This window comes from Sus scrofa, chromosome 1 (genome assembly GCF_000003025.6).
Source record: "Sus scrofa isolate TJ Tabasco breed Duroc chromosome 1, Sscrofa11.1, whole genome shotgun sequence".
NCBI lineage: Eukaryota > Metazoa > Chordata > Mammalia > Artiodactyla > Suidae > Sus > Sus scrofa.
The window spans coordinates 145054578-145082402 of record NC_010443.5 but is presented as its reverse complement, the minus strand read 5'-3'; the positions used below and the strand labels follow the sequence as shown (position 1 = coordinate 145082402).

The 27825-nt window shown below is 39.9% G+C and overlaps 2 protein-coding genes across 13 annotated transcripts in view; both read left to right on the top strand.

Moving 5' to 3' along the window:
- The window catches only part of TJP1 (tight junction protein 1), a 265471-nt gene that overhangs the window by 113455 nt on the left and 124191 nt on the right, over nt 1-27825 (top strand). For 2 of the 12 annotated variants that reach the window (XM_021098891.1, XM_003480423.4), the window contains exon 1: nt 22768-23231. The exons of 6 other annotated variants lie outside the window; for them this stretch is intronic. In XM_021098891.1, coding sequence (XP_020954550.1) covers nt 23205-23231 — 27 coding nt within the window. In that variant the 5' untranslated portion in view covers nt 22768-23204. Of the gene's footprint in view, nt 1-22744; nt 23232-27825 lie in introns of those variants that run through there. 4 more of the 12 variants (XM_021098845.1, XM_021098886.1, XM_021098878.1 and 1 more) reach the window with 4 other exon arrangements.
- Nucleotides 6776-10684, top strand: SEH1L (SEH1 like nucleoporin). The gene is given in 3 exon segments (XM_021098906.1): nt 6776-7979; nt 7982-8336; nt 8338-10684. Coding segments are annotated over 3 exon segments (1077 nt in total). The 5' UTR covers nt 6776-7450; the 3' UTR covers nt 8531-10684.

Here is a 27825-nt window from a genome sequence, read left to right as displayed (position 1 = left end):
CTGACCTCCAGAGCCTGAGTCTCAGTACCCAGCCCCCACCCGAGCAACTCAGGCTGTGGTGTCTGGGGAGATGGTGCAGATGATCTGTGCAGCTCTCACTCTGCTTTGTCCTCCTCAGTCCAGCTGCTGTGCTTTTCTTGGTGACTTAGGTCCTTCCATCTTGGCTGATCTCCCTATCAGTTAGGTGGCTTCCCAGGGTGTGGGTTCCTTTTCTCTTTCCCAGCTCCCTCTCAGGAATCCTAGTCCCATCGTCCTGATTCCTTTTCTCTATCTTTTTTTTTCTCTTTTGTTTTACCCATTTATTTGGAGGGTTTTTTTTGTTTGTTTGTTTGTTTGTTTGTTTGTTTTTTGTCTTTTTGCTATTTCTTTGGGCCGCTCCCACGGCATATGGAGGTTCCCAGGCTAGGGGTCGAATCGGAGCTGTAGCCACTGGCCTACGCAGGAGCCACAGCAACTTGGAATCCGAGCTGCGTCTGCAACCCACACCATAGCTCACAGCAACGCCGGATCGTTAACCCACCGAGCAAGGGCAGGGACCGAACCCGCAACTTCATGGTTCCTAGTCGGATTCGTTAACCACTGTGCCACGACGGGAACTCCCTATTTGGAGGTTTTTTTGCAGTTTTTGGAGGTTTAAATTCTTCTGCTAGTGTTCAGTAGATGTTCTGTGCAAATCATTCTACTCGTAGATGTGTTTTTTTGATGTGTTTGTGGAGAAAGGTGAGCACAATGTCTTACTCCTCCACCATCTTGATCAATCAGACTTGATTTCAAATATGTAATCCATAAAAGAAAAACAAGTGATAAATTTCAATTAATCAAAACAAACAGCTTTTGCACTGGGAAAAAGCCTTTTGAAAGGATGAAAAGACAATCTATTTACTGGGGAAAATATATTTGCAAACCATGTCTGCAACAAGGTGCTTGTATCAAGACTGTAGGAAGAACTCCCAAACCCATCTTTAGAAAATGGACAGGAGTTCCCATCGTGGCGCAGTGGTTAACGAATCCGACTAGGAACCACGAGGTTGCGGGTTCGATCCCTGCCCTTGCTCAGTGGGTTAACAATCTGGCGTTGCCATGAGCTGTGGTGTGGGTTGCAGACTCGGCTCGGATCCCATGTTGCTGCAGCTCTGGCGTAGGCTGGCAGCTCAGCTCCGATTCGACCCCTAGCCTAGGAACCTCCATATGCCTCGGGAGCGGCCCAAGAAATGGCAAAAAGATCAAAAAAAAAAAAAAAAGAAAAAGAAAAGAAAATGGACAAAAGATGAACATTTCATTGGAGGGGCTCTGCAGGTGAAATATAAGCACATGAAAAGCTGTTCAACATCATTAGCTATCAGAGAAATGTAGATGAAAACCACAGTTAGCTATTATTACACATCTCTCAGGATGGCTAAAATGAAAACATAATGATAACACCAAATGCTGACAAGTGTGCAAAGGCATGTGATCCCTCATCACTGCTGGGAAGGGTGTAAAATGGTACAGCTACCCTGGAAGGTAGTTTGGCAGTCCCTTTCAAAAGCAAAAATGGATTCACCATAGGGTCTCAGCATTTGAATTATTAGGCATCTATCCCAGAGAAATGAAGAGTTATTTTCATGCAGGGATTGGTACATAGATATCCATGGCAGGTTTTTTTTTTTTTTTTTTTTTGGTCTTTTTGCCTTTTCTAGGGCAATATCCATAGCAGTTTTATTCATGATCACCAGAAATTGGAAACTACTCAAATGTCCTTTAGTGAGTGATGGTTGAGCCAACAGTGATACACCCAGATCATGGAACATTACTCAGCAGTAAAGAGGAAGGAACTGTTGACACACGCAACAACTTGTATAAACCTCAGGGAAGTCATGCTGCGTGAAAAAAGCCAATTCCTAAAGGTTGCATGCCATGTTATTCCCTTTATGTAATATTCATGAAGTAATTTAATTATAGGGTTGGAGAACAGATTAGTAGTTGCCAGAGGTTAGGGGTTAGGGGAGAGGGTGGTTCTGGCTATGAAGGGATGGTATGAAGTGCCCTGTGGTGAAGATGCAGTATGAGTGTCTGGGTGGTGGTGGTTGTGGTTATACAAGTTGTGTAGAGCTATACACATGCACAGGCAGGCATGCACGAGTGCACATACAGCTGGCGAAATCTAAATACAGCCTTTGAATTGTACGAGTGCGCATTTTTTGGTATCAGTGTTGTACTGGAGTTGTATGAGATGCTGACATCAGGCTGGGTGAAAGCAATGCAGGACTTCTCTATACATTTCTTTGCAACTTTTTGTGAATCTATAATTATTTCAAATGAAAAAGTTGTATAAAACAGTGAATCTTTTAGACATAGCTTATTTGACAAGTTTCTAGAGGAAGCTGATTAACAAACACGCCTGTAAATAGAAAATAGATGGGTGTTTTTGGAAAGTTAGAAATGGATTCCCCAAGTCTAAAAACCTGCTCTTGCTAGTAAATAAACTGCTATATGCTCAAATGTTTTTGTTGAGAGGATGTTTGGCTTGATATCGCCAATTTGGACTGACACTGGAGATCATTGTCCTGTGGGCTTGAAAAAGGCAGAGTTACAAATCAGAGTGAATTTAAATATGTCTGTGTTCACTTTTGGCACCACATGAAGGAAAGAGGGATGTCTCAAGGGCTGTAGGCAGTTCAGAGAAGTATTATGGGGAAAAGAAGCAGAAAGAATAAAAATATCTTATTGGATCATGGAGCAGAAGGGAACAGGGTGTATGTGTGTGTGATAGTTAAATAAAGGTAATACCTGTTTACCCCTGTTGTATTTATGTTTTCCTTTTATGAAGTTTTACATTTATATATCTTTAAAGTACACAATACAGGGAGTTCCTTTCATGGCTCAGTGGTAAAGAACCTGACTAGGATTCATGAGGATGCAGATTCGATCCCTGGCCTCGCTCATGGTGTCATGCATCGGTGTTGCTGTGGGCTGTGGTGTAAGTTGCAGATACAGCTTGGTCTGGCATTGCTGTGGCTGTGGTATAGGCTGGCAGCTATAGCTCTGATTTAGCTCCTAGCCTGGGAACTTCCATATGACGTGGGTGCAGCCATAAAAAGCAAAAAAAAAAAAAAAAAAAAAAAAGTACAATATCAAGCCTACAAAATTTAAATGTCTAATAATTTTAAGAGAGGTAAATTAAATTGCTGTTTCAGAGGACAGAAACATTTTAAAATATCTTTCAAACATCATTTAATTAGTCCTATTAATTACTACTGGTTGCCATTATTAACTAGTTCTATTGTTTTATTTAAATAATAACATTTATGTAACAGAAAGGGAAATAAAGCAGAATAATATAATTTCCATACCTACCTATTTATGTTAAAGCAATAACATGTGTAATTACTTATTATATATTGTATTATTTGTGTCTTTTTGTCTGTTATTGCTGTGTCCTGGGTTGACTTGGACCTCCCATTGTTAATAATTTCACTTAACAATAGTGAAAGAAGCATAAGTGAGTCCAGATGGAACTGCATTTCCCTTGAGGTAGGGTGGGGATGGTGAAGAGGACTGCACTGCTCAAGGATTTTTTTACTACTGACAACACAGTGTGAGGTGCTGACCAAGGGGGTTGTGCTTTTCCCTTAGTAGGAGAGCATTCTGCATTTAGGACCATATTTATTTATTTATTTATTATTTTTCTGTCTTTTTAGGGCTTTACCCGTGGCAATGGAGGTTCCCAGGCTAGGGGTCGAATTGGAGCTGTAGCTGCCAGCCTAAACCACAGCCACGGCAACTCGGGATCCGATCAGCATCTGTGACCTACACAGCACAGCTCATGGCAACACTGGATCATTGCGTGAGGCCAGGGATCGAACCTGCATCCTCATGGATACTAGTCAGATTCGTTTCGCTGAGCCATAATGGGAAGTCCCCAGGACCACATTTTAAATGTATTCTTGAGTAGTTTGAACGTGGCATCACACTGAACAAAAGTGACAATAAAGGAGTGTAAAATATTTTTTAAAATGGAAAAAAAGGAGTTTCTGTTGTGGCGCTGCTGAAGCGAATCTGACTAGGAACCATGAGGGTTGCGAGTTCGATTCCTGGCCTCGCTCAATGGGTTAAGGATCCAGCATTGCCATGAGCTGTGTTGTAGGTCGCAGATGCGGCTCAGATCTGGCATTGCTGTGGCTGTGGCGTAGGCCAGCAGCTATAGCTCCGATCGGTCCCCTGGCATGGGAACCTCCATGTGCTGCATGCAGGTGTGGCCCTAAAAAGCAAAAAAAAAAAAAAAAAATGAAAAGAAATTGTTTCTGGCACATGCTAAGAGATATGCAAATATTTGTTAAAATAAAGAGATATATGAATATTTTTGATAGATAAAAAATGAGTTAATGAGTGAATGACTAAATTTTTTAATCCAGCTATTTGTGTAGTCTGTTTACAAAAAGGAATTAGGAGGTTATTTATTAGAAATCTCTTTTAAATTTCATTTCTTTATTGACTTAAATTGATTATATGTGTAGGAATATTGTTTTAGCTTTGCTGCCTTCAGGATATCAGAGAAATGAATTTGGCTTTGTCAGAATGTTTCCAAACAACTCAGTCAGGAAACCACACCCTTTCAAAACATACACTCTCTCGCACATAGATGTAAGTTTAGCTGGATTTTTATGTGTTTTTAAAATTAATTTGACCAGCTTTTATAAAATTTCATTTACCTATAATATGTACTCTCTTTTGGAAATATTAATCATATTTAAGATAAAACATGTTTAAAGTTAGCTTTTCATAGAAACAAAGTATATAGTTTTATAATATGTGTCTTTCTAAAACTTTGTAAAACCTACTGTGAACTGAAGTTTGGCACTTGCCATCAACCTCTACATTGAGTAGAACATGAGCCGCTTGTAGCTACTGACCCACAGCACCCCCTGAGTGGAGCTCAGGATGGAGACCGGGAGTGAGGTGCTCTGTACTCTGGGAAAACTGGAAGAACAGGTCTTCAGATAGTTATTTGCAGGAGCCCCCTTGTTTCATCTCCTAGTATCTAGAAAAATACTAAAATCCTTCATGGTGATGTCTGCTCCTTGTGAGTTGTAGTTACTTTTCACAAGACCAGCAGCAAACTTCTATAAAATGTGTGCATGGCTGCAGGCACCTCCCCCTTCACCTTAATGGCTTATATCTTGATATTCTCCCTTTCCTCTTAGGCAGTATTTAGTGGACAGAACAAAAGATGTCATGGTCATCTATGAGAATAGCCAGCCACTCACAAGGGTGGGCCAATGAGCAGTGAGGAAACTCAGGAAAGCATATCAAAGGAGTGATTCCAATACACCCAGACCTTTATGTCTTCCCATAGAAAGGGTTTTCTGTACATCTTCTATAAACCCGCTTATCTGTAAATCTTTTGTTCCTACTACCTCCCCTTTGTTGCAAAAGCTCACATATCCTATCTTCCCCCCCTCACCTCCTTGGAGGTGGTTTCTCGGGGCTACCTGAGATGCTGTCTTCTGGGCTTAAGTCTTAATTTCACCCAAAATAAAACTTAACTCTCAACTTTCAGGTTGTATTTTTTTTTTTTTTTTAGTTGACACTACAAATAACCACATCTGACACTGTCCTCATAGGTGTCAGGAATGAACAAGACCTTTAGCTTTTGACCTTTTCAGTTACTGAAAATTATGGCCAGAAGGGGTCTAAGAGTCAGTCTGGCCCATCCCCCAACCCCTGACACCAGTTCCTCCAGGTCACCCCCACTGTGGTGCAGGTGAGGGAAACTTCAGTCCAAGAAGACCTTTCCCAGATTATTTCCATCATGTTCTTTCTGATGCTTTCACCATATGTGTCCACACTTTGTTAACTGGAGAGAACATTTATTTTAGTATCAAGTAGAATGATAATTAATCTAATGGCTTTTCCTAGCTCTTTGTGTTGCCCTTTCAAAAAGAAGGAAGAACCTCAAAAGAACTCCCCCAAATGAGGGGTCTGTCTGTTGTCCTTAGTTTCTGCACTATCAACCCTGAACCCAGCCTCAAGTTTCCATTTGTCCCCTTTTAGTTTAGTTTCACAAATAATAAAGCTGCCACCAATTTTTTTTTTCATTTTTAAAGTCCATTCTTCCCATATACCATCTTTTTGTGTTGTTAAACCTCATTGAATAATGTTAAACCCAAACTCATAGGCCAAAAGACTTTTGCGGCATTTACCAAATAAATGCAATAAAAATAGTATAAAATATGGTCATTTACTTATAAGATTCTTATTTAAAGAATGTCCTTACATAAAATTATACTGCCGCTTTAAAAATATAAATGAAGAGGTTAAATTATCATGTAAATGTAAGTGGCAATGTGTGCAAACAATAATTCTAATGTACTAAAAATAGCCATATTCATCACAAATTAAAGTATCAAGTTAACTTTCAGCTATTTCCAAATAAATAGCTAGTATTATAGGGAAATATTTAATTATCTTGAATTTGTATTTTATAAGTACAGTATTTTGCTAATGGTACCAAGATGAGCTGCACAATCCTTACAAAGAATATTTTAAAGTTATATGATTCAACCAAATTCATCAGTCATCATTTAAAATCCTTTAGTATTTTCTTTCAGTAAAAAATACCTTAGGGAGTTCCTGTCATGGCTCAGCAGTTAAGGAACCCGACTAGCATCCATGAGGATGAAGGTTTGTTCCCTGGCCTCGCTTAGTGGGTTAAGGATCCTGCATTGCTTTGAGCTGTGGTGTAGGTCGCAGACGCACTCGAATCCCACGTTGCTGTGGCTGTGGCACAGGCTGGCAACTGCAGCTCCGATTTGACCCCTGGCCTGGGAACCTCCACATGCCCGGGTGCAGCCCTTAAAAAAAAACTGACAAAAAACCCCCCACCTCAGCTCAGAGTTCCCTCTGTAGCACAAGGAGTTAAAATCTGACTGAAACTGACCGCACTAACGTCCTGAAGCTAGCCAGAACCCAGATTGGGACTTGAACCCATGGTTATAAATTAGAATCATTCACCCGGTATCTGGACTCACTGAGTTCAGGTTCTTTATGCCTCCGTGCAGAAGGAATTTAGTAAGAAACAAAGTGATAGGCAAGAAATTGCTTTAGATAGGGTGCTTGTGAGAGATGCAAGCGGGCAGGCAGGGAGGCTCTGCTACAGTTTAATCATCCAAGAGAAGAGGGGGTCGGAAAAGGCTGTCTCTTCCTCTTTCTTTGAGCAGTAGCTCCTCCTTAGCATCCCATAAAGCATGTGGGATAGTCAGAAAGGTAGTCCTCAAACTCCTGCCCTTGGTTTGAATCCAAATGTAGGCCTCACCCCATCCCCCACCCAAGGACCTGAGGCAATTCTCCCACCTCCACTAGTCAAGCAAGCCTGCCTTGTTCAGGCTCACCCTGACCCCAGGTCCTGGTGGGCTGTGGTCTGCATGCAGCCACACCGCCCTCTCAGAGGCAGGAAGAGCCCGGTGCAGCCATGTTTGTGGCACGCAACATCGATGCGGACCACAAGGATTTCACCCACGATGTGAATTTAAACTTTCACAGGTGGCAGATGGCCACCTGCTCCAGCGACCAGAGTGTCAAGGTCTGGGACAAAACTGAAAGTGGGGATTGCCATTGCATTGCTAGCTGGAAGACACATAGTGGATCGGTGTGGTGTGTGACGTGGGCCCATCCTGAATTTGGCCAGGTTTTGGCTTCCTGTTCTTTTGACCGAACAGCTGCTGTATGGGAAGAAATAATAGGAGAATCAAATGATAAACTGTGAGGATACAGCCACTGGGTAAAGAGGACATGGCTAGTGGACAGTAGGACATCTGTTACCCATGTGAAGTTTGCATCCAAGCATATGGGTCTTATGTTAGCCACTTGCCCTGCAGACAGTATAGTAAGAATATATGAGGTACCAAATGTCATGAACCTCAACTAGTGGTCTCTGCAGCATGAGGTTTCCTGCAAGCTAAGCTGCAGTTGCATTTCTTGGAATCCTTCAAGCTCTCGCTCACCCCTGCCATGATCGCAGTGGGCAGCAACAACAGTAGTCCTAATGCAATGGCCAAGGTGCACATTTTCGAATATAATGAGAACGCCAGGAAATATGCCAAAGCCAAAACCCTCATGACAGTCACAGATCCTGTCCATGACATTGCTTTTGCTCCAAACTTGGGGAGGTCTTTCTACATCCTAGGCATAGCAATCAAAGATGTGAGAATTTTTACACTAAAGCCTGTGAGAAAAGAACTTATTTCTCCCAGTGGGCCAACCAAATTTGAAATCCAGGAGGTGGTTCAGTTTGATAATCATAATTCCCAGGTCTGGCAAGTGAGCTGGAATATAATAGGGACAGTGCTGTCGTCTCAGGAGACATGGCTGTGTACAACTGTGGAAAGCTAACTATATGGACAACTGGAAGTGCACTGGGATTCTGAAAGGTAATGGGAACCCTGTCAGTGGGAGTTCTCAGCAGGGAAATACAAATCCTTCCCTAGGTTCAAATATCCCAAATCTGCAGCATTCACTAAATGAATCTTCTGCTGACAGAAAGCACAGCTGAGTACCAGCTAACTGGAGTAACTGCTGTTTTGCTGCTTGTTGCATTCACACAGGAATGGAAAGCAAGCTCCTTTTCCCTTTCCCAGCACCATTTGATCTCTCCCAAGATACACCAGCAGCTTGCTTACTACTAAACACAATCCAAAAGGCCTTTAAAAATACAGTGTACATCATTTTTTTTTGTACTAGCGAGTTTATTGACACTATTTGATACTTTTGAAATATAAATGGAGAGGCTTTTTGTTGGGACATTGTGACCAAAACAATTTTTTTGAAATGTTTCTGAAACTAACATGGATTTTAAAATTAAAGGATTGTTACCATCCTCAGTTGCTGGGAGGAGGGAAAATTAAAAAAAAAATCCTGCCTTGTTCTGATGGCTTTCTGGAGCAATTATTAACTTATAGTGGTCTTCCAAAGTCCCCTAGGTTTCCATCTCTATCTGTGGTCCTTTGAAGACAATCATGGTTCTTTGGGCTGGCAGTTTGGGTTCAGATCAGCTGAGTGGTTCTTTTGCTAGACTTACCTGGGCTCACTCATGCAGAGGCTGTCAGTTTGTGACTTGGCTGGGACTGGATGGTCTAGAATTCCCTTGCTCATTTGTCTGGATGTTGGCAAACTGTCAGCCAGAGCATCTCCTTTCTTTTCTATGTGACCTCTCCAGCAGGCTTGCCTGGGCTTCTTCCCCTGCTTGTCCCTGGGTTCTTAGTAGCAAGAGAGAGCAAGCCCCAGTGGCCAGATGCTTTTTAGGCTTCTGCCTGTATCATGTGTGAAAACAAGTCACACTGCTGCCCAGATTCAGGGGGTGGAAAAGAAAGACTCTACGTCTTGCTGAGAAGACCCGCAGTGTCATATTGCCATGAAGCATCCAGACACAAAGATGGCAAGAATGTCTGACAGTTATTTGTAATCTACCTACCTTTGCTGATGGGAATATTTTTGTTTTTATTGATTTTCATGAAAGAAATGTCAAATGTACACCAACATTCAAACATACTCTAAAGTAGAAAGAAAATACATTAAACTTCTCATATGCCCGTTGCCTGGAATCAACAGTTCTCATTCTTCGGCTGCATTTTTGTCTCTAAAAATTTTTCTTTTTCTTTCTGCTGAAGTATTTTAAAGCACGTCCCCAAAATTATGCTGTTTCAACTCTGCATGTTTCAATATGCGTCTCCTCAGAAAGGATACTTTACATAGTCACATGCCATTATCACATCTTGGTATCATCTAACACTTAGCCCAGAATTAAATGTCCCCAGTTGTCTCAAAAATGTCTTTTTACAACATGTAGGTTTCAAAAGGAGTCCATCCACATAAGGTCCATAGCAGTCCCAACTTGCTTTTCTTTTCTTTTTTACTATTGATTTGTTTTGAAAACTGGTCAGTTTTCTTGTATAGAACCTCCCACATTCGGTATTTGTCTCGGTTTCCTTGTGGAGTCATTTAACCTGCAACTCCATCTCTTTGCATTTCTGTTTATGGAAGTCACCTTCTATGTGAATCTCATTCAGGTGCCACTCTGGGGGCAGTTCTTTGTTGAGAGTACTGACCATGTGCTTCCAGTCCTATTACAGAGGCTTGCCTTTTAATGATGTTGACATTGATGGATGGGTTGATCCTTTGATGATCATTACCCGCATCTGTTATTTCAGTGTTACAACAAGATAATAATTTCCTAATTCTGTCATTCCTTCCAGATTTGTTAGCTGGAGTTCCTTTTTTCTTTAATGAGAAGCTTTCCCTCATCAGTTAGTTATTTGGTTATCTGCAGTAGTGTTCAGACAGAATGTATTCTTTCCTTTTAACTGACAATTTACAGAATAAAGATTGGTGCCTGAGTCACATCTAGAGATGCTCAGTAGGCAGTTTTTTGGAGGGGATGATCTCTTGATTATTTACTCTCTTTTTTGATATTACAGCCATACCTCAGAGATAACAAAGGTTCTAATCGAGATCATGGCAATAAAGTGACTCAGATGAATTTTCTGGTACACAATACTGTAGTCTTTTAGGTGTACAATAATACAATGTCTGAAAAAAAATGTTAATTGCCTTAATTTAAAAATACCAGATTGCTTAAAAATGCTAACCACCATCTGACAATGCAGGGTTGCCACAAACTTACAGTTTATAAAAAACACAATATCTGGAGTTCCCGTCATGTTGCAGTGGTTAACGAATCTGACTAGGAACCATGAGGTTGCGGGTTCAATTCCTGGCCTTGCTCAGTGGGTTAAAGATCCGGCGTTGCTGTGGCTGTGGCGTAGGCTGGTGGCTGCAGCTCCAATTAGACCCCTAGCCTGGGAACCTCCATATGCCATGGGAAGTGGCCCTAGAAAAGGCAAAAAGACCAAAAACAAAAACAAAAACAAAAAACAAACAAAAAAACCCCCCAAAATATCTGCAAGTATAAAAGCATAAGGTATGTTTGTATTATGAATTCGTGGGTTTTAGTATTCAGTGTGTTTCAGTCTTTTTTTTTTTTTTTCCTTGAGGCTCAAATTGTTTCATCTTTGGCCAGTGGGAGCTACTTATTGTTGGCTTCTGTATCCCTTTAATCCTTATTCTTTGCACAGCATTTACCTACTTGCTTTCTGGCACAACATGTCCCAGGATTGGGATGTATATTTCTTGCCCCAGACCTGGAATCAGCCTTTCCTGGCAGGAAAATTACAGTGTAGGCATTGATTAGACTGATTTCTATTGAGTTTTTATTATTTCTGGTCCTTTAAAAATTCTACTTATTTTATTTGTTATTATAGTTGATTTATAATGTTCTGTCAATTTCTGCTCTACAGCAAAGTGACCTGATTATACATTTATATACATTCTTTTTCTCATAATATCTTCCATCATGTTCCATCACAAGTAATTGGATATAGTTCCCTTTGCTATAAAGCAGAATTTCAGTGTTTATCCACTCCAAATGCAGTAGTTTGGACTGTTAACCCCAAGCTCCTAGTCCATCCCACTCCTTCCCCCTCCCCTTTGGCAACCACAAGTCTGTTCTCTATGTCCATGAGTTCGTTTCTGTTCTGTAGATAGGTTCATTTGTGCCATATTTTAGATTCCACATGTAAGGGATATTTTGTCTTTCTTGTTCTGGTTTACTTAGTATAAGAATCTCAAGTTCCATCCATATTGCTGCAAATGGCATTATTTTGTTCTTTTTTATGGCTAAGTAGTATTCCACTGTGTGTATGTACTACATCTTATTCATCCATTCATCTGTCAGTGGACATTTAGGTTGTTTCCATGTCTTGGCTATTGTGAATAGTCCTGCAGTGAACATAGGGGTGCATGTATCTTTTAGAATGAAAGTTTTGTCTGGATATATGCCCAGGAATGGGATTGATAGATCATATGATAGTTTTATATTTAGTTTTCTGAGGCATCTCCATACTGTTTTCCATAGTGGTTATACCAGTTTTCATTCCCACCAACAGTGTAGGAGGGTTCCCTTTTTTCCACACCCCCTCTAGCATTTGTTATTTGTAGACTTATTAATGATGGGCATTCTGACTAGTGTGAGGTGGTACCTCATTGTAGTTTAGATTTGCATTTCTCTAATAATTAGTGATGTTGAGCATTTTTTCAATTGCAAGAGCTGGGAAATACACACACACACACACACACACACACACACACACAGAGTTCTCTGTTTTCTAAAAGTTCTGCATCTATGGAATCAACCAATAGCAGATCAAAAGTAATCAGAAAAAAAATTCCAGAGAGTTACAAAAAGCAAAACTTAAATTTGCTGCACACTGGTAACCATTTACACAGCATTTACCTCATGTTAGGTGTTATAAGTTAACTAGAGGTGATTTAAAGTATACAGGAGGATGTGCCTAGCTTATATACAAATACCACACCATTTTATGGAAGAAACTTGAGCTTCTGCAGATTTTGGTATCTCCATGGGTCCTGAAATATATATATATACATGTCTATGTTTCTTTTTCTCTTAGATATACTTTTAAGTTTGTTATTCTGATTTTTAAACTTAAATTAGAATTGTGGGAATGTCCGTTGTGGCTCAGTGGAAATGAACCCAACTAGTATCTACAAGCATGGGGGTTCAATCCCTGGCCTCTTTCAGTGGGTTAAGGATCTGATGTTGCCACGAGCTGTGGTATAGGTGCAGACCTGGCTTGAATCTGGCCTTGCTGTGACTGCGGTGTAGGCTGGTAGCCGTAGCTCCAATTCGACCCTTAGCCTGGGAACTTCTATGCTGCACCTATGGCCCTAAAAAAAAAAGTTGTGAAATTTTTATTTAATGCCTTCAATTTTATACTTTTTTCTGTTTTCTCTTAAATGGAAAATTTTGGTCCCTAATAATGTTAGCATACACTGACATATATTAATATCATTATATCAACTAATATTTAACTAATATTGTATTAGTTATATTAACTAATATATAACTACTGTAAAAACATAATATTAGCATTACTAGGGTATATTAACATATATAATTTTAACATTACTTTTAAATTGTTATATGTTTATATTTAACTTTGAAACTATTATATATATAATGTAATAATGCTGATATTATACATTGTTATATGTTGATAATACTAATACATCTTAAATATCCTAATATATTAATACCCTTATATATAGTTATAGATAGTAATATATAATTATATATTAATACCCTTATATATAGTTATAGATAGTAATATGTAATTATATATTAATACACTAATATGTTACAGTTTTATATTAATGCACACACACAGATAGAAGTTTCAAAGTAATAATGCTGATAGTATTACTAACAGACTACTGAAAGAAATTTAAGATTTCTTTGCATTCCCCTTTTCCTTAAGATACTCCACTGAGAATATAGTTAAATCACTTTGTACAAATTATTGGAAATAATCTTTTCTTTATATGGTTATGACACCAAAGTAATGTATATTTTCTCACCCCAGTTTGTTTCCAGTTTTTACAGATTCCTTTCTTCTTTTTTTAAAATTACTCAATGAATTTTATTACATTTATAGTTGTACAACAGTCATCACCACCCAGTTTTATAGCATTTCCATCCCAAACCCCAGGAGCATCCCCCCACCCCCCAACCTGTCTTATTTGGAAACCTTATGTTTTTCGGAATCTGTGAGTCAGTATCTGTTTTGCAAAGAAGTTCATTGTCTCCTTTTTTAAGATTCCGCATGTAAGTGACAGCATATGATGTTGGTGTCTCACTGTCTGGCTTCACTTAGCATGATAGTTTCTAGGTTCATCCACGTTGCTGCAAATGCTGTTATTTCTTTACTTTTAATGGCTGAGTAGTATTCCATTGTGTATATGTACCACATCTTCTTTATCCACTCCTCTGTCGATGGGCATTTAGGTTGTTTCCATGTCTTGGCTATTGTATATAGTACTACGATGAACATTGAAGTATATGTATCTTTTTTTTTTTTTTTTTTTTTTTTTTTGCATGTGTGTTTTTGAGTCATGGTTTTCTCTGGATAGATGCCCAGGAGTGGGATTGGATCAAATGGTAATTCTGGTTTGTTGTTTTTGTTTTGTCTTTTGTCTTTTTAGGGCCACACTGGCAGCATATGGAGATTCCCAGGCTAGGGGTCTAATTGGAGCTGTAGCTGCTGGCCTACACCAGAGCCACAGCAAAGTGGGATCTGAGCCACGTCTGTGACCTACACCACAGGTCACGGCAACACCAGATCCTTAACCCACTGAGCGAGGCCAGGGATCAAACCCGCAACCTCATGGTTCATAGTCTGATTCGTTCACCACTGAGCCACAACAGGAACTCCAGGTAATTCTGTTTTTAGTTTTTTAAAACTATTTTTAGTTTAAAAATAATTAGATAATTCTATTTTTAGTTTTTTTAAAATTTATTTTGTAAAAATAGATAATTCTATTTTTAGTTTTTTTAATTTATTTTGTAAAAATAGATAATTCTATTTTTAGTATTTTAAATTTATTTTGTAAAAATAATTAGATAATTCTAGTTTTAGTTTTTTTAAATTTATTTTGTAAAAATAATTAGATAATTTTATTTTTTTAAAAAATGTATTTACTTTTTTTATCAGAGTTCTACTATTCTGTAGTTTATGTTTATTGTTTGTTTTAAAAAACTACTTTTATAAAGGTTTTATCACACATACACACATAAATTGTAAACAAAACTCAGACATTATACTCTGGGAGACCAAACTGTTGAGCTTCTTTTAAGGAATAGCTCTTTCTTAATCCGTTGAGTTTGGTACTCCCTGCCACTTGGGGAAGACAGACTTTAAACTAAACTGGGTTAGAAATATTTCTTCTAATCCCACTCCTGGGCATCTATCCAGAGAAAACCACGACTCGCAAAGACACATGTACTCCAGTGTTCATTGCAGCACTATTTACAATAGCCAAAACATGGAAACAGAGGAGTGGATCCAGAAGATGTGGTACATATACACAATGGAATATTACTCAGCCATCAAAAAGAACGAAATACCAGCATTTTTAGCAACATGGATGGACCTAGAAACTATCATGCTAAGTGAAGTCAGCCATACAATGAGACATCAACATCAAATGCTTTCACTGACATGTGAAATCTGAAAAAAGGTCAGACAGAACTTCTTTGCAGAACAGATGCTGACTCACAGACAATGAAAAACTTATGGTCTCTGGAGGAGACAGTTTGGGGGGTGGGGGGATGTGCTTGGGCTGTGGGATGGAAATCCTGTGAAATCAGATTGTTATGATCATTATACAACTACAGATGTGATAAATTCATTTGAGAAATAAAAAAATGAAAAGAAAATATTTCTTCTAACCTCCATTTATTATTTGAGATGAGAAAATATCTCAAGAAGTTCTTTTACAAAGATGAATCTGAGAAAAAAGTTCCTTGAATATAATCAGAACTATGAAACTCCAGCTGTACCCTGTGTTGTCCTCTGTGGTTTTTTAATTTATACTCTCCCTCACTCATAGTTGTGTTCACAACCTTGAATTTAAGAAATCCTAGAGGCTCAAAATGAACATGGCCAAACTAGTTTTCATAAGATTTGGAAAGGAGGAGGCTTGGCAAAATTGGAAAAATATCAGAGAAATTAAAGAGTTAAAATTGGCAGGACTTGGTGCACTTTTGGTAATAATGTAACAATGTTAATTTTTAAGTTTTTTACACACATCTAAGGTAGTTATATAAAATGTTGACATTAAGGGAACCTGGATAAAGGGAATATAGGAACTTTTTGTACTATCTTTTCAACTATCTGTGAAGCTAAAATTATTCCAAAAGAAATTTATTTCATACACACACTCACACACACACACACAAACACAGCAAACTGAAGAGATTTAGAATGCATTAAATACAAGGGGATCCTTAAAGAACTTAGGCAAAGCAAAAAGAAATGACTAATAAAAAGGGGGAGTAAGTGAAATAAATGGCAAGTAATATATACCATTTTTGTCTACCTGATGGATGAAAATTCAAAAGATGAGTATCAAGTGTTCATATAGTATATAGTAGGGGAAACAGAATAGGTTGATTTGGTATTTTTGGTTGGCAAGTTGACAGTATCAGTTTAAAATTTTTATTTTAGAAGTGTCCATGTGGCTCAGCAGATTAAACATCCGGTGTTGTCAATGAGGTGGCTGAGTTTGTTGCTTGGTGATGGTTCTTTCCCTGGCTTGGGAACTTCCACATGCTATGCGTGCAGCCAAAAAATAAAAAAAAAAAAGTTTTTAAATAAAATTTTATTTTAAATAAGCGTGTACTTCAGTCAAAAAAAATCCATTTAGATAACTCTTCCAGAGAAAGACTTGTAGGTGTGCACAAAAAGGCTTAGATAAGAATTTTTTTTCTTGACTGTACCTGCAGCATGCAGAAGTTCGTGGGCTAGGGATCGAATCCACACTGCCTCAGAGACAAGGCTGGATCCTTTAAAAAGCTATAACACAGCAGGAACGCCATAGATAAGGATTTCTATTGCAATGTTATAATATAAAAATCATCTTAGGTATAGTATCTCCATATTATGAATGATAGACAGTCTTTTTAAAATCATGAAGTAGATTTTCATTGTTTGATATAATCTCCAAGACAAACATATTAGGTGAAAAAAATTATAAAATAGTAAATATAGTTTATCATTTGTTTAAAAAATGTATACCTATGTATCTACACTTCTCTATTTCTCTTTCCATATATATGTGTAAATAAATACCCAGAAAGTGATATGGTACATACTCTTTAGTTAACTTTGCATACTAGTATTCCTGGGTAATGGGAATGCAGGATGTGGCTCAATTAGACTTTTAAAAAATATCTCTTGCTTGAGTCTTTTACAGAAGGAAAGCATTCCTGTATTGTGAAATTAGGGGAGAAAAAGAAGAATGCAGAGACAGCTGGTTGGGCACTGACAACAGAAAGACATGAGGGTGAGAGAGAACTCTCTGGAAGCTCATCATGAATAGGCTGTCAAGGGAGGTGGACTCAAAGCTGCCTGTATAACTTGTGGGATCCAGTGCACAGTGAAAGTACAGGACCCTCTGTTCAAAAAGCAGAAAAAAGTATCCTTAAAGGTACATATAGTTCATATAGTTTTATCATTTATCTTTACATTGGACTAGTTTTTTTGTTTTTTTTTTTTGGTTTTCGTCTTTGTTTTGGTTTGCTTTTTGCTTATTTTAGGGCCACAACTGCAGCAAATGGAAGTTCCCAGGCTAGGGGTCAAATTGGAGCTGCAGTTGCTGGCCTACACCACAGCCACAGCAACGCCATATCTGTGCCACATATATAGCCTACACCACAGCTCTTGGCAATGCTGGATCCTTTAGCCCAGTGATCAAGGGCATGGATTGAACCCACACCCTCATGGATACTAGTTAGGTTCTCAGCTAGATGAGCTACAATGGGAACTCCTCAGGCTAGTTTTAAATGCAAAGATGAGAACATTTAACTTGGGAGTTCCTGCTGTGGTGAAGAGGGTTAAGGATCTGGCATTGTCTCTGTGGTAGTATGGATTCAATCCCCAGCCTGGTGTACTGGGTTAAGGATCTGGCATTGCTGTAGCTGTAGACTAGGTCACAGCTGTGGCTCAGATTCAATCCCTGGCCTGGAAAACATCCATATGCTACAAGTGTGGCCAAAAACAGTTAAATTGTATGAGGAATTACTTAAATTATATAATTCCTATTTCCTGGTTTGTCTCCGGAGTTTGTCCCTTAAGCTGGCCAGAAGACATAATTACAGGCAGACTTAGAAAGGTCTGGAGGAGAGAGGACCCCAAACAGGGACAGATGGGGGAACAGCCTTGGACCTGGGAATAATCACAGGCAGAACAGTCCCTCAGGGGTTCTGGGGGTCCCATTTGCCTGCTAGGCCTACCAGAACCCTTTTGTCACAAGCCGCCTGACCCAGATGCCCTGGCTATGCACAAGGTCTGGGGAAGTCAAGCTCCTCGCCTGCTGCTGCAGCCTGTAGCAACCCGCAGCCACCTAAGATCCTTAAACCTCCATGCTGGGAAGGCTTGGTGCCTGAATGGGGGCCAAAAGAGAAGCTCCCCTGCCAAGGTGGGAAATGGTGCTGCCTGCCATCCAGGCTCTTAGATCTCACTGGATCACTGTCAGGGACAGAGGGCCAGGATTCAGGAGTCATGGAAATGGCAGCACTCCCCAGGGAGGCACAGGGGACAGAACCAATGTGATTTGAGGCTCCAGGTCCCCAGTGTGTCTCCGTTGTCCCTTGACCCTGACTTAAAAAGCATAAATCCAGAGTAAATTCATAAAGTCAAGACATTACTGCAGGGCACATGCCCCAACTGCTGGCACACCTTTGAAGGTAGCCTGGGTGGGGTCAGGATTTTACATTTTTGTTTTTCTTTTTTCCTCTCTTTTTAAGATGGGAGACACTAGGGGAAGCTTGAATTCAGAGAGGTAGACTCTTATACCTGAGCGAGGACAAAGATGATGGCCAGACAGAAGGGATTGGGGTGGGGAGGGGGCATCCCCCAGATGGGATTCCCAGCCCAGGGGGGAGGGAAAGAGAGAAGAAAAGCATATGTTTAAGGTAGGTGTGTCATATTTGGCAGGAAGGGAAAGGAGTTTCCATTCCTTAGTTTCTTTTTTTCTCTGTGAATTATTTGCTTGGGCTGGGGAGGGGGTCTTTGAGGGATCATTAGGAGAGTGTAGAAGATGGGATGCAGAAGCTGTGAAGGAGAAATGAGTCAGAGGCTTGACCTACAGTCCAGCTAAGTCATGGATCCCATGGAATTAAGGAGTTTCCATTCTGCCTGGTTGTGTGACATTCAGGACCCTAAAAAGAGAAAGCCCTAGGCAGAGGCAGGATGGCCCCCTTCTTCCTTAGGAGGAACTCTTCTTAGGAAAGACTATACTTTATTTTGAACTGAATAAAAAATGCCTTGTTTTTAGTGTTTACATATCCTTTTGTTGTTGTTGTTGTTTTCCTTTGTCTTTTTAGGGTCATACCCATGGCATATGGAGGTTCCCAGAACTGTAGCTGCTGGCCTACGCCACAGCCGCAGCAACATGGGATCTGAGCTGCATCTGTGACCAATACCACAGCTCACAGCAACGCCAGATCCTTAACCAGGGATCGAAACTATGTCCCCACGGATCCTAGTCAGATTCGTTTCTGCTGAGCCACAATGGGAACTCCTACATGCCCTTTTAAAAAATGAAATTATGTTGGTGATAGTAACATTCTTTTAGTTTTTTTGTGTGTGGCAAAACCTTTGATATAAAATTTACATTTTATATCATAAACTCCCATAATGTTTGTTTTTAAATGTCTTTACTTTGCAAAATAAAATAAGATTAAAATCTGGTCATCCTATATTGTACCCCTAAATTTTTTTTTTGAAATGTTACTGATCTGTGAAACCTAGAAACTTTATGAGCCTTAAAGAGCTTTTCCTGGAGTTCCTGTCATGGTGCTGCGGAAGCAAATCTGACTAGGAACCATGAGATTGCAGGTTCTATCCCTGGCCTTGCTCAGTGGGCTAAGGGTCTGGTGTTGCTGTGAGCTGTGGTGTAGGTTGAAGACACAGCTCAGATCTGGCATTGCTGTGGCTGTGGCGTAGGTTGGCAGCTATAGCTCTGATTTGACCCTAGCCTGGGAACCTCTGTATGTTGCAAATGCAGCCCTAAAAAGCAAAAAACAAACAAAAAAAAGCTTTTCCTTATTTAAAGGGTGTCATACACCTTTACTGGCAGAAGAAAACTGAAGCAATTTATACAGTTTTTAAAAATATGGCACAAGAGTTAGATTGGAATTATTTATTTTGTTGTAACAATACTTTGATAACGTTCTCCTAATTCTAGTATTTTGTATATATATTTTCTTCTGTAAAATTATCTAGATTGTCTCATTTTCTGCCACGGGAGCTTTATTTCCCCTTTGTGTTTCATGTGTAAACTCACAGCTCATACTAAAAATAACACATACGCTTTTCTAAAGATTTTTTTTTTTTCGTAATGGAAACATACTTATAGAAAATGTGGGTATGGATAAAGTTGTTTGTCTGGGCACAGCGGTTTAAATAAATTGTTCTAAGATTTATAAAGATTTTGCACACATAGTTTTTTTTTCAGTCTGCGCCACAGACACCAAAAATCCCACAGGAAGTTGTCTCATAAGTGTTGTGGTTTTTCAGTTTCCTATTCAGATTGCATAAAATGATGAGAAATAAAATAGTCTGTGCAATTGAAAGATTCTTGGTTAAGCTTTATTGTAATTCTAAATGAGAATCTCAATTTTGCTTTTATTTCTTCCCATAAAATTTATCTAGAGGAGCTATAACCACATCCATATGTATGCATTAAAGTTATGGTATAATTTGAACATTTTGGGAGTGCTCAGTGGATAAACTCTTCATTGTTAAAGGGGCAACTATATGAAATTTTGCTTATCAGTTTTTTTGTTTGTTTGTTTGTTTGTTTTTTTAGGGCTGCATCTGTGGCATATGGAGGTTACTAGGCTAGGGGTGGAATCAGAGCTGCAGCTGCTGGCCTGTGCCACAGGCACAGCAATGCCAGATCTGAGCGGTGTCTGCAACCTACACTGCAGCTCACAGCAACACCGGATTCTTAACCCACTGAGCAAGGCCAGGGATTGAACTCCCATCCTCATGGATACTAGTTGGGTTTGTTACATTATAGCTGAGCCACAAGGGGAACTCCTGCTTTCTGCTTCTTATCAAAGCATCTCCCCCAATATAAACCATAGGAATGGAGATGTGTTTTTAATTCTTGACAATGTTTTACCTTTATTTTTACAAATGACAAAAATTTTCTCGATTCTCCAAAAAAAGGAGATACATAAAACATACATTGTACAACTAAATTTATATATTATAAATACCATTAAAAATTTAAAGATAGTATTAGTCATTGAAATATTTTTATTAATGTAGTTTTTAAGGCATTAGCATTCTCAATGTGAAATTTCTTGCTGATTTTATTTTTTTAATCATGGCAAAAGTAAAATAAACTAAAACTGTAATCAGATGTGTTAGGTCTTTGACAAATCATTATTTAACCTAGTATTTAAATTATATACAGGAGGCTTGGTGAAAAGTATCACATGAGGAAAGACGAAAGGTCTGAGTGCATTTGTAGATACTGTTTCCAGGTTTAGGTCTATTGAAGAAGCAAGTATTACTTCTAGGCAGGTCACACTGATTGTGTATCTTATTAAATGGAAAGACTAATAAAGATGATATGGAAGGTCTTCCACAGCCACCTTTTAAAATATACATAATATTGCCACAATTTTTAAAAAATAGCATTTGCGCATAAGGAAATTTTAATTACAGTCTTTTTTTTTTTCTTTCTTTTTAGGGCCTCGTCCGTGGCATATGGAGGTTCCCAGGCCAGGGGTCAAATGGAAGCTGTAGCTGCCGGCCTACACCATAGCCACGCCAGGTCCAAGCTCCGTCTGTGACCTACACCACAGCTCACAGCAATGCCAGATCCCTGACCTGGTGAATGAGGCCAGGGATCGAACCCGCAACCTCATGGTTCCTTGTCAGACTCGTTTCCACTGTGCCAGGATGGGTACTCCTAATTACAGTCTTAAAAGAATAAATAATACTTTGTTCAAAAGCAAAAGTCACATACAACAAGACTTTAAAACCAAAGTTACTTCAACGATTTCTGAGGGGGCTGGGAGGAGAAAGGAATAAGGGTTTGATTTGCAAAATGCTTTTTTCTCAGAACTTCTCGTTCAGATATAACTTCACATTGCAAAATATATGGTATTTTACTTTGAAATTTTAAATGGTATTTATGTACAAATATTCTTTAGCTAAGCTTGATCTTTTCATACAATTAAGTTCTAAAGAGAACACCATGATTTAAAACCTGACGTTTACACTTTGTGTGCATTTCTTGTGTACATTTTGTGGCACTATACTAGGTCCTTTGAGGACAGTAGCATTTACAGCTACTGAGAATTCCTGACATCTGTGTAGAATAGCAAGGCTGGGAATGGTTTCCTGCATTTTCCTTGGTGTCCAAGGAGGCGGGCTGCATGGGGGTAAGTTGGAGCAGTGGCTGATGGCGCTGGGCTGGGGACTGAACTTCGTTAGGCCTTCTATGCTCCGCGCGAGCTGGAGGCACTGGGTTTAGGAATTCACTCAGCACTAAGAATTTTAGCATTGATGCCAAAAATATGCTTTTGACTTCCCAGGCTACCGGCCGGACAAAGAAGTTTGGGATCTGCGTGGGAGGGTCGAGGTACTACAGTGCTCTGGGGTCTTTCTCAAGCTCCTGCCCGGGGACCAGGACCCGCTGGCTTGTCAAGGACACCCGTTCTTCTGACCTCGTCAGGAGCCCCTCAGAGATGAGGCCCGAGCACGCCGGGCAGCTGTAGCCATCTGCCGGGGGTGTGGTGTGCGTGCCGGGCCCCGCGGCTTGATGAGCAGATGCGCACGTCTCCGTCCCGGGTCGGAAAGGCTGGGTTCGCAGGGGCTTTGCTTCTTGGGGGCGATTTCGGCGGGACCTGCGATAGGAACAAACAGGAAAACCCGCCAACCGGCGGAAACTCCGTTTGCCAAGTTACTTCGGAAACTGGGCTTTTCCTTCCGCAACAGGGGTCGCATCCGGACAGGAAGCTGGCCAGGCTGCTCGCCCCGCGCCTCATGGCCCCGCCTCTTGCCCCGCCTCACGGGCGGCTCCGCCCCCCGCCGGGCATGCTCAGTGGGCCGGGCCGGGCCGGGCCGGCAGGTTTGCGTGGCGGCCAGCGGTTGCCGGCGCCGGCTCGCCCAGCCGACGCCACGTCCCTGGCTGAGGCTCGCTCCCGAGAAGTTACGTGCTGAAGCTGTTTCCGAGGAGCTAGTGGGCGGCCGAGGCCTGGGGAGCCTGACGCCCCCAGTGCTGCCGAGTGGAGGGAGGGCGGCCGTGCGGACGTCTACTGCTGCGGCGGCCGCGCTCGGAGGTTAGGCGCCGGCCCGGCGCGCCCCGCAGGGAGACCCGGGCGGGGCGGGCGCTGCGCGGACTTTTGTCCGAGTTGAGTCCCCTCCCTGTGGGCCGGGCCTCTTCGGCGCCCCCGCCCCAGCCCCGCTCGCTCCCGGGAGATGTTTATCTGGGCCGTAGCGTGAGGAGCTGGCGGCTGGTGGCGCGGAGTCTCGGGTCCGAGGAGCGTCGCGAGGCGCGGAAGAGACAAGATGTCCGCCAGGGCCGCGGCCGCCAAGGTGAGTGCCGCCCGGGGCGTCCCGTCCCTTCCCGCCAAGGGTGTCCTGCCAGGGGCAGCTCTCCTCCCTCTCCCCGCCGCTGGGGCTGGGCCGGGGCCGGGCCGCGGGCAGGTGCATCGCGGCGGCGTCGCTGCCCGGCTCGGGCTTTAGTTCTCTGGGAGGCGGACGAGTGGCGACGCGCAACAGGTCTGGCGCGGCGAAGCTGGACGCGGGGAGCGGGTTCCGCGGCCCGGTGGGCGGAGGTCGGGGTTCGTGTGCCACCTCCCGCGGCCGCTGGCTGCTGTCTCTGCAGGAGTGGTTGGTCCCTGGCAAACCCTGTAGTTTCGATCTGATGTCACTGTTGTTGGAATGCGCGCGCCAGCGATAAGGATTGAGACGGCAAACACTCGATTTGTGTGCAGTAGGTTGGGGTTTTTTTCCCACCCTGCTTGTTTAAGGTAACGTTGAAGATAATCTCAACACTTTTTAGAGTTTAGTTTCAGTTAAACTTTCAAAATTAACACAAAATACCTTACAAATGGACAGTGGGGTGAAAAATACTAGCACCTGTGGGTTCCTCAGAAAGTAGCGCCTTTTCCTATCATTTTATCCACGTTTTGATTATGCCATTTTCTCAGTGCTTCAAAACCAATTTGTATTTCATATTAAGAAGCTTAAGTTCATAAAAGTCAGTTAACCGTCTTTTTTTTTTTTTGTACATGGAATAGTACTGGCCCTTTGAAACAATTGGAATAATATAGAAACGTGAATAGTAAAAATTCTCTTAAAAATCAGTTCTGTGGTTCAACCAGTATCAAAGTTAAGCAGGTAGTAGTTTTATTTTCAAACAAAAAAAACTTTTGAAATGTTTATTCATAGCATCTGGGACCAGGTATAATATGGCCCTGAAGTTCCTGAACTCAAGACCTTTTTTCTGGCTGGCAGAAGTTAGTGATTACATTTAGTAGTGATTGAATTCTTTTAAGGAATTTAGTGTTCTTTCTTTAAGAAAACTTTCATGTGTATTTTTTTGACCATATATTGATGAAGAACATTTGATCTCAAGATTTAGAATAAAAGGCAAAATTTTGCATGGGTTTGAAAATAAGCTCACATTTATCTTTTCTGGAACTTAACTTTCCTAGGAGGAAAAGCTTTGTTTCCATATTACAGAGTATCACTTTGTTCCTGTAGTGTGATCTCTAACACTTGGTATCGAAGATGACACACTCTCAAAAGATTATTTCAGTTTTCAGTGGATTGCCATAGTAAAATGATTTAAGAGGAGTCAAACTTTTGAATTGTGGTATTGAGATTTTATATTGAAAAGGCATATTGCAAAGGATTGCTGGTTAACTTACACATTACATTGTATGGACATTTGCATTCTTAAATATTTATGAGTAAAATGTGAGCAGAAAGCTTTAAAAAAATGCTTTGTTATGGGGCCATTGTTAAGTCTTATCTAGAGCAAGGCAGGCCATAAAAGGTGAAATGAAATAATATTCAATCAACCAAGTCATATTACATTTTTTTAAGGTGATTAAAATGCTTAATAGGAACATATCATGTTTTTGTTTCTCCTACTTCTCAATTTAAAATAAATGAAGACATTAATTTTCCAGTTTGCCTTTGTTTTTAGCGTAATGCTTTGTAGAAGAACTCTTCCCTAAGCCCATACCTTTGACTCTATATTTTTTGTAATGGTTGAATATTTTTCCATCCCATGAATATGCTGCAGATTGTTATTGCCTTATTGATAGACATTTAACTTGTTTCCAGGATTTTGTTATTGTAATAAGTAGCTTTAGGTTTTTATATATGCGCTTGTATGGTATTACTTTATGTTGAATTCTTAAAAAAGAAATCCAGGTCAAAGGGTATGTGCATTTAAAATTCTGATATATGTCACTAAGTCTTTCTCCGAAAAGGTTTTATCTAGGAATAAATATAACAATCGTTGGTAAATTACCTGATTTTAAATACGGACATAAAACCTCAATAAATGAGATAAGAAAATATATTTTCTCAATGAGGAAGGTCACTATTATTAAATATAGCAAATTTCTTTGAGTTGATGTTTATACAGTTACAAATAGAATTCCAGTGTAGTATTGTAGAAAACTTGACATATTGATGAGGAAGTTTATCTGATAAGCTAAATGACAGCCATGAAATTTTGGAAAAAGAAGACATTAGAAAACCTGATGTGTTGTGAATTCAAAGTAATTTAAAGCAGTCTTTTTACCTCAGGAATAGTCATTGGAATTACAGAGTCCAGAAACGTCTGTGTGTTTATGAGCTTTTTGTGATTATGGTCATCAGCATTAATGTGTGTGAAGTATTGTTCTAAGTGCTTACATGAACTAATTGAGATTTACTTCTCAGAGTGTCCCTATGGAGTGAGCACTAGTTATCTGCAGTTGATGGATGAGGAAATTGAAACACCAGAGAGATAAAGTAATTTGTCTAAATTCACTTAGCCAGAAAGAGGGAAAATTAAGAATAAATGAGTTCCCATTGTGGCTCAATGGTAACAAACTCGACTAGTATCCTGGAAGACGTGGGTTCAATCCCTGGCCCCGCTCAGTGAGTTAAGGATCTGACATTGCCTTGAGCTGTGGTCTAGGTCTCAGACGATTCTTTGAATCTCGAGTGGCTGTGGTGTAGGCCTGCAGCTGCTGCTTTGATTCGACCCCTAGCCTGGGAATTTCCATATGGTGAAGGTTTGGCCCCAAAAAGGCCAAAAAAGAAAAATGATAAAAAAAGTAACATGTTTATTGAAGAAAGAGTGGGTTATTCAATAAACAGTGTTGATTATCCTTTTAAAAGAGTTAGTTTTCTGCTTTAGTCAATTACCCTCTCCTCCCAATCATAAAATACTGAAAGAAAACGTAGGATGCTTTTTAAAAGATATACCCGAGTTGAAAAGGGTTTCTCTGTGCATGGTATTAACTTAAGTAATAAAGGAAAAGTTTTTATATGTGTGAAATGATGTACATCTGAATTTGCAAATGGAATATTATATTTGAAAATTGAAAACGAGTTTGAGGGTGGTTTTCTGCCTCACCAAAGAATTGTTTAATTATGTGAGAAATGGTATGAATAATTGTTAGGAACATTTCCGTTGGTTGAATCACAGAAAGTGGCTGAAAGAAGTTCAGTAGCTTCTGGATTTTCAAGCTGTTTCACTTTAGAGGAAGCAATAATATTTAAGATTGTACTATTACACGTGCTTATTAGATTTTTCTGCTTAAAAGTTTCCATTATGTCTCAGAAACAGAATTTTTTCCATTGATTATTTCTAAAATTATAATGTAGCTTAGTATGGAAATTATTTACACCATTTCTCAGGAATTGATTTATAGTATCAAGTAAGGCAGAATGGACTTGTCTTAACAGCTGAACATTTGAAAGTTAAAAACTACAGTACAGCTCAGTGAACAAAACTGATTAGTCCTTATAGATAGGAATTGTGCTCTGAGTGGCAGTTATAACAGTTTAATGTTTTTGCTTAATGATTAGTGCCTCTTTGCTTCATACTGCTTTAAAGGTAAACTAAAAACTCACTGTGCTTTATGAGAATTCACTTGATGTATCTACTATCTTTTAATGAGCTTCACTCTAGTAATATTTTTCTGTACCTGCCAAGCTGTACAATACTTGTTTTTTCACTAGAAATATTTTTATGGTATTTAAGGCAGGCTTTTAATTTTTTTGTGTTGGCATGTTTGACATTGTAGACGCTTGTGGTTAAAAGTGTCATTTATGTACTTGATTGCTAATCCTGACTACGTTTACAACTCTTAAGTTCATTTTAGGATAGCTCTATAAGATAGGTACTTAAAAATTCAGCGTTTTCCCACAGATTGTGCAGTAGCACAGATTGCACTACAGTTAGGAAAGATCTTTTCTTTCTGTTTTTAAAATACTGATAGTTTTTGTGTTAGGAACTTTCAAACTTTTATGTTGTATTTAAGAAAGTCTCAGCTGCCCATTGATTGCTGTCAGTGGGTGAGAGGCGGTTGCCCACTAACAAATAATGAGGTTGAAACCAGTCTGTGGCTTTGAGAGCTGTTATGTAGCATATATAGCACCATTTCCTGTTTGGTTTGAAGGAAAAAGATTACAGTAGTTTCACTTTTTTTTTTTCTCTCAGTCCCAGTAACAGTGTACTGGTTCTAACTTTTATCTCCTATTGAATCTTTTATTCTATTTAGAGACCACATGTAAACTCAGTACAGTTCTAAGAATAAAACTGCCTGTAAACAAGATAGATCACCATGCTGCTAAGGAAAACATCATTAAAAGTAATTTTGGTGAAAATTTGGAAATGTAATCCTTCTTATTGACAGAGCTCTGAAATGATCAAAATTTAGTCCAGCAGAAGACCCTGAGTCTGGCTGCAAATCCAAGTAGTGTGGAGCCGCCCATCCTTGACAGCCCATTCACAGCTCTTTCTGGGCTTGGTGTGGATGCACACTCCATGTCCGACTGAGCATTGTAGGGATGAAGACCAGCCAGTGGAATGAACAGAAGTAGTTTTTATTAATAGAGTTTTTGATCGGATGTTAAGTTAAATAAAAGATAGTTTATGTCTAGTATAATATTTCTG